Source organism: Megalopta genalis, chromosome 9 (assembly GCF_051020955.1).
Source record: "Megalopta genalis isolate 19385.01 chromosome 9, iyMegGena1_principal, whole genome shotgun sequence".
In the NCBI taxonomy this organism is placed as follows: Eukaryota; Metazoa; Arthropoda; class Insecta; order Hymenoptera; family Halictidae; genus Megalopta; species Megalopta genalis.
The window spans coordinates 16,778,128-16,785,186 of NC_135021.1; the positions used below are offsets into that span (position 1 = coordinate 16,778,128).

Consider the following 7,059-nt stretch of genomic DNA (forward strand, 5'->3'; position numbering starts at 1 on the left):
AGAGCCCGCAGCACGAGGCTTTGACAGGTCAGGACGGACTCGAGCCGCGTTCGAAGTATTGAACAAGTCACGAAGAGTGAACATTTCGGATTTTTTTTTACTACGTAAAAGTGATATTTTTAAGAAGAAAGAGAACGTGAAATCACCCCCTGCCCGATGGTACTACCCTGTATGTACAAATATCAGCATATACATATACGCAAAAGGAATTAATAATTGCCGAAATGCCGTATCACAGCATTTTCTACAGAGTCGGTAATTCAGATCCTGAGACCAAAAAAAGCATTGCATGCAATGTCTGTACGGATCCTAAGTCTGTGCCTGGGCAAACTTTATTTGAAATGTAAATAAGAAATAATTATTTAAAATAATATTATAGATTTATTATTTCTCTCTCTCTCTCTCTCTCTCCAGCTGTTTAATAATTATAATAATTATAATTTAAGAAATCATAAGAATTTCTTTTACCAATAATACCTTCTAATACCCTCCCGTCTGCTTTAAAATCTTCGAAGCACAAATATTTCGTTACTTTCGTTGCACACACATTTCGAACATTGTCAAGCTCCTAGCTCCGGCTTTAAAAGAATCGTTTGAATACGCATGTACACACCGTTTTATTTCCAGATTATAAAGCGTGCTGCAATACGAATGAGGTATACAGAATACTCGATCCCCGCTAATAAGCTTAAATTTCTTAAATATCGGTAACGACGAGCGTGACACGGGAATGGTAATGGGGCTTCTGAAGCCCCATGTTCGGACGATAAAATAACACATACATTGGATGTCAAGTCTGCACCTATGTGATACGAGTACATATATGCTCGGTATGTGCTGCAATTGCAACGCCCGGAGCTGCAACTATGTATAACTCTCGTATCTGTGTTAAGTCGGTTAGGTCGGTTGGTTATGTGAGTTAGGCGACAGCCGCCATCTAGCGTGAAGCCGCTGGTGCGAAAACCAGTTCCAGGTCGATGGAACAGCCAGTACAGCGACAATATGGCCACGCGTTCAGTGTTATCGAACTCCGCCTAAGTCACAGCCGTGGAAACTCGCACTTTCGCGGCGGATTAGACGACTTGTTACGCGTAGAGTCGGTCGCAGGATCGCCCGAATAGAAGATGGCGGCAGCCAACAAATGGAATTTGTCCCGGGAGGATATTCAGACTGCGGACAAGGACGAGAGAGTGAGTATTTCGCAACGTTGCTGGCCGAAATTAGAGTCGCAGATAACGAGCGCGCTCGAAATGTCAGGCTCCGGCGGGAGTTTCAAACGTGGGCGTATTAGGCATAGTGCGAACAACGAGCGCGGCACAAGCTTGCCTATATTGTAATTATAAAACGCGAAGTTTTGAACGTGTCACTCTGCGATATATAGGGCAGCCCGTTTAAATCGGTCCAGTCAAATATCTTGCAAACCGTCGGCGATACCGAATAATGGCTCGGATCAAAGTCGAATGGTTTCAAGGTTTTCTAGGTCAACGGGGCAGAAAAGATACGAAGGTTAACTTCATTTAAAAAAAATGTAATCGCATATTTTTCGTTGCACCGATCGATGCAACTTGTTATTTTCTACACAAAAGCCATTTATTGCTTAATAGAAGATACTTTATAAGTTTGGCATTAAGAAATAGCTAAAAAAAATAACGTTTGAAAATAATGACGATAAAGCTTGGAAAATAAAGTTTACAGTTAAATAATGGTAGTTTTTGAACGGGTTTCAGGAGACGCTGCTGGAGCACGACAGCGAACCGGACGAAGACATGCTGTTCAAGTGAGTTCAGTAACGTTCTTCTATTTCAGGCGCACGTTTTACCAATATCCTGACGTCTACCGATCGTTTTCAGCCAACCAAATACATCCACAGTGGAACCGAGTGCGTCTAGATCCGACATAAAAATGGATAGGTAAGAAACATAATCTTGCGTGTGTTTATTTCTAAGTTATACTGTCGAGTAATTTTAGTTATATACTTTTAAAGATTTCGCAGATGTGTAAATCGTTCGAACTTAAAAATCGGTGCGACTTTCATCGATTTCTTATCGGATTCGTAATTTTCGATACAAATTCAAAAATTACGATACGGATCGGTGCGCGATGGAAGTGCGCTTTGAAAGTAATTTAAACGTTTCTATATAACGCCGTTTATTTTGAAAGTGGCATAAGTCACTTTGTTTTTAAGTCGATATATTTAAGGGTTCGCGTTTTAACACCGTTTAAAAATATGGATGCTAACTTTCGAGAAGATTTACTTGTATTTGTTATCTCAGGATACTGATATATATTTCTCGGTATAAATAATTTCGTATAAACATTAAAAAAAAATCACCGCTTTTCATCACGGTAAAGTGACTTGTGCCACTTTCAAAATAAACGGCTCATATCTGTGCGTACAATGTTATCGAAACCTATATTTCGAAGAGTCTGTAGATCGATCGTATTCAACAAAACACACGTGGACAGCGTACAATTCATACGCGAAAAGTTCGCAAGCTTTATGAAATTTGCTGAATAATTCGGAAGAACTTTATCGTTTCGTGTCCAAGCGTCCGGCTGCAGATTCAAGAGGTGACAGAGGTGATGCGTGAGAACGTGCAGAAAGTGATGGAGCGCGGTGAGCGGCTCGAGGATCTGCAGGATGCCAGCGATCGTTTATCAATGGCCGGAAACGAGTTCAGAGCTTCGGCGAAAAAAGCGCAGCAGCGAGCTTGGCTTCAGAACTTCAGGGCTAGAGTGATACTGGTTACCATCACAGTGACCGTGATCGTCTGCATCATCGGTAAATAACTAAACCACCGTTCATTGATGATGCATGTTCGGCGCATGTTTTTTTTTCACTGCATTTCACCGTTCCCGCGCAGAAACGCCCGATTATCTAATTTCCAACTTTGGATGACGGCACTGGGCCACTTGTGATACAACATCGAACCTTTGCGTCAATGCGGTAAATTTTCTATTCGTTCAATAAGTTTGTGATCGTTCTGCAATTATCCAGAAATTAGAAACCGTTTTATTTGGCTGCATAATTAATTTAGCTTCACGATCAAATTCGGTTTGTATTAACCTCCTTTGCTTGGCAAATTATTTACTGGACGTCGGATCATCAAAATCTGCATAAACTTCCTTCGCTTGCTAAGATAGCAACCTTAAAATCTGATGACCTATATATATTTAAATAAACAGTTGAACCATCCTTAGACTTGTCTTTCACTTACTGTTCTCCCATCGAACGGTTTGGTGGAATAAAAATACATCGCCGTACCTTTGATGAAAGGTACGGCGATGTATTTTTATTCCATTATTTGGCAAAGATTTTTTGCGAAAAATAAGACGAATCGCCAATATCGAAAGCCGCAAAGATAACCGACAAAAGCAGAAATTAAATAAACATCGGCTCAATGGTTCTCTGCAAAAACACGAAAACGTATGAAACACAAGTTGGGAGCTGATATCTGGATACCCCGATTAGTGACTTTTTATATTATTAGTAGTTTACATTAGCATCGATAAGATTGACGCAGTGTCGAGAAACACATTCCAGAATATTTTTGGGACAATTGATAAGGAAGAGAACGCTCACCATCCAGAGCTGGTTATATTTTATTCGAATAACGAATAAATATTATTCGTAGAATTTATTTTTGGAATATTATATTCGAATCAAATTTTATTCGAAGAATTTGTTCGATATATTATGAGAATCAAATTTCGTTCATAGAATTTATTCGAAAAATCAGTCGAATAATTTACTATATTCGAAATGCTATTCGAATAATTTATTATATTCGAAATGCTATTCGAATAATTTATTCTATTCGAATAATTTACTATATTCGAAATGCTATTCGAATAATTTACTATATTCGAAATGCTATTCGAATAATTGACTATATTCGAAATGCTATTCGAATAATTTATTCTATTCGAATAATTTACTATATTCGAAATGCTATTCGAATAATTTACTATATTCGAAATGCTATTCGAATAATTTACTATATTCGAAATGCTATTCGAATAATTGACTATATTCGAAATTCTATTCGAATAGAGAAATGTATTCGAAATGTTACTCGAATAATACCCAAATCTGCCGTCATCCGAAAGTTAATTGAGAAATACCAAAACGCAATTTTGCATTCGATCGTTATAAATTTTGGCAGATGCAATTGCCGAGTAAGTACTAATCGGGCGTTTCTGATTCTGTGAACAGTCTGCATCCATCTGTCGCCGACTCTGTCGTTCACTGTTCTCTATCTCATTGTGTGTTCACTTCTGTTGTGTGTCGGTACTTCTGTTGTCACGCACACAAAAAAAAGAACATTTTAACACAGTCCACGTAGTCAGGCCGACGCGTATCGTTTTCAGTTCTGGACATCATGGTGCTTTACCTGGTTCTCAGATAGCGAACACGATGTAACGAGCTTCGATCGGTCAATGCCAGGTATTCATGACACTTTTTCCACTACTGTTAATTTGCTCCGCGTTCGTGTGCCCCATATAATTGAAACGTTGGCTACGTTGTAAGCTACCGTTGAGCATGCTGTGCAATTTCGTGTATCACGGTTGAACCCGACGAAACGGCAGGTTCTCCCCGCATTCTTTCTATCCACTATTCATGTCCGGTTTGCGCACGCCCCGGCACGCTTGGACGCTGTTCTCGTGCCCGACGAGACCGGAAGCACGCGTACGTATCACTGATCTTTTATTTTTCAGTAACCATCGTCGTGAAATACTCGTGACTGAGGCTCCCTCCAGACTGAAACCCGATTGCCTGCGAGCGTACGTTGCGTATTTGTACCTGTCTTTCATGGTGTATTATAATCATAAGTTTATATATCAATACATATCCTATTATTTTTAAATACAACTGCGTCTGTCGCGCCTATTTCTTTGCCTATCACGATATAACCTTTGGCAGAAAGTGTATGTCAACTTAACGATACTTACATCGATGGTCATTTTCATAACGAATCACTATTTTACGATCAAAATGCACGAACGAAACGTAAAATCAACGGAAATAGAAGCTACAAATGGTAAAATTCGTTTGCGTGCAAAACAGACAATAGTATCCATTGGAATAATTTTCTTCGGCAATTTCTATTGTCATCATTCGAAGTGGCTGAAACATATTTTCTCACGTCAGTTACATCTTCTTGGAATTTTCTCGTATTATTTGTGGACACTATTTTCGCAGAAGAACAATATATATTTTGTCGCATTTGTCTAAAATATATGCGACACTATCTTCCATCTTCAATAAACGTTCAAGTCATTCTTTCAACAATCATATTTTCAATATCAATAGAATATCTTCTGTCATGGATTGTATGTCACCTCGATCGACGCTGAAGAAATATTTTCGTTCAATTTTACATTTTACGAAGAAATATTTTACTTAAAATTTACATTTTAAGTCACATTACGTTGAGTACACACGTTAATACAAGACACATTCGTCTATGTTGATTTTACGTGCGGCGCCTACCCGAAGGTTTTAATACAAGATACAGTACAATTTTGCAGGAGAACAGCGAAGTATGTTCATCGTCTTAAAATAAATGCAGTTTTTCTAACGAATTGTGTGGCCGCGTCCGCCGGCGTCTATCTTATTAATCGATTAGAAAATTGAACGCAACGTTGCAGGACACGCGCGCGACCCCACTATGGTGCAATTAAAGCCGGCACAATTGCCATTGCCGCGATGCGACGGCCAACGTGAACCGGTATCAATCGGTTGTTCGCGAACGAATGTAACTTACAGTATGTCGAACTCGTAAACCTCGAGTCCCGAAAATTTCACTGAATTCGAAGATCCCCCGCCCTTCTATTTTCCGTTCGAAATGCTCGGACATTCAAGTGCACTTTGTAAGAAGCAATTTCCGAAGTTGAGAAAGTTTTAAGACGTAACGCTATGGAGACATCCGTCATTTGTTCCGTAAATCCGAAGGCTCTGCTGCGGAGCCCAATATTTTTAGCATGATTACACCGAAGATGTTATGTTTTTGTAGACGTTGGCAATTGTTATTTGTAGCGAAAACGTACTTAGCGTGTGTACCATTACGATTAAAACATTTTTTGCCCATTTTTATACTTAGCAACATAAAATGAATAAAATCAAACGCTTTTACAAGGACGTGTAATCTTTTCCGCTCGAAATAAAACTTCCTTTATCTCGGGCGCTTTGCTCCAAAAATGTGTCGGAGCTGCTAATAGTGACATTTTTCAGAAAAACGCTGTTCAACTTTATTTTAGAACGTCCGAAGAATATTTACTAATTTTTAATTTAACTTAATTATTAATGGAGCCGATTCCAGTGAAGATTAACGATAAAAAAATTCCGGCAAACTCACGCAAAAGATATTTTTGTTTCAATAATTCCGTATCCAAACAGAATTCAACGGACGATTCGCAATGCTAATTTTATAATAAATCGCGTCAAAGAACACGGGGGATATATTTATTTAAGAATTGTGAAGAATATCGTTAATAGTAAATTTACCCATTTCGATGAGGATGCATTTGCTGCTTGGAAATTTCGGTCACGATTCACGATATCGATGCACCGACCTCGCACAATGTTAAGTAGATACCATTACGATTAAAACATTTTTTGCCCATTTTTATACTTAACAACATAAAATGAATAAAATCAAACGCTTTCACAAGGACGTGTAATCTTTACCGCACAAGATAAGACTTCCTTTATCTCAGGCGCTTTTCTCCAAAAATGTGCCGGAGTTGCTGACAGGTAGTACTCGAGAAACGCGTGGAGCGCTAAGGGCTAACTTTACAATAAAACCTGGATCCTAAGATTTTGCTTGAACACAGGAATTTACGTTTGATTGCCGCGTGCACGATGCACATCCAAAATTAGGATTACTGTCGATACGAGAACGTTGTTATTCATAATTTAAGTATTCATTTCCTGAATCATGTTAAGATTTGTATACAACGAAAGCACTATTTATAGATTAGGAATAAACATAATAAAACGTCGTTCGAACCATTTTGATTGAATTAAATAATATGTCTTTAAGGGTCGTATACCTT

General features: G+C 38.6%; 1 protein-coding gene across 2 annotated transcripts; it reads left to right on the forward strand.

Annotated features, from left to right (window-relative positions):
* The first annotated feature begins 972 nt into the window (after window positions 1-972).
* Window positions 973-4,873, forward strand: LOC117224769 (vesicle-associated membrane protein 4). Of its 2 annotated transcripts, XM_033477898.2 has the most exons (6): window positions 973-1,190; window positions 1,728-1,777; window positions 1,851-1,910; window positions 2,550-2,782; window positions 4,372-4,447; window positions 4,720-4,873. In XM_033477898.2, exons 1-5 carry the CDS (start codon window positions 1,125-1,127, stop codon window positions 4,407-4,409), a joined length of 447 nt encoding a protein of 148 aa, XP_033333789.1. In that variant the 5' UTR covers window positions 973-1,124; the 3' UTR covers window positions 4,410-4,447; window positions 4,720-4,873. The 2 variants fall into 2 exon arrangements, with proteins under 2 accessions (XP_033333789.1, XP_033333790.1); XM_033477899.2 differs by lacking the exon at window positions 4,372-4,447 and having other exon boundaries at window positions 974-1,190.
* Window positions 4,874-7,059: the final 2,186 nt, after the last annotated feature.

What these genes read in the sequence shown, in the direction of transcription:
- LOC117224769 (XM_033477898.2), top strand. Translation starts at nt 1,125, where the DNA reads ATGGCGGCAGCCAACAAATGGAATTTGTCCCGGGAGGATATTCAGACT. An exon ending in GACGAAGACATGCTGTTCAA is followed by an intron (nt 1,778 to 1,850) that starts GTGAGTTCAGTA and finishes GATCGTTTTCAG; the next exon opens with CCAACCAAATACATCCACAG. An exon ending in CGTGATCGTCTGCATCATCG is followed by an intron (nt 2,783 to 4,371) that starts GTAAATAACTAA and finishes TATCGTTTTCAG; the next exon opens with TTCTGGACATCATGGTGCTT.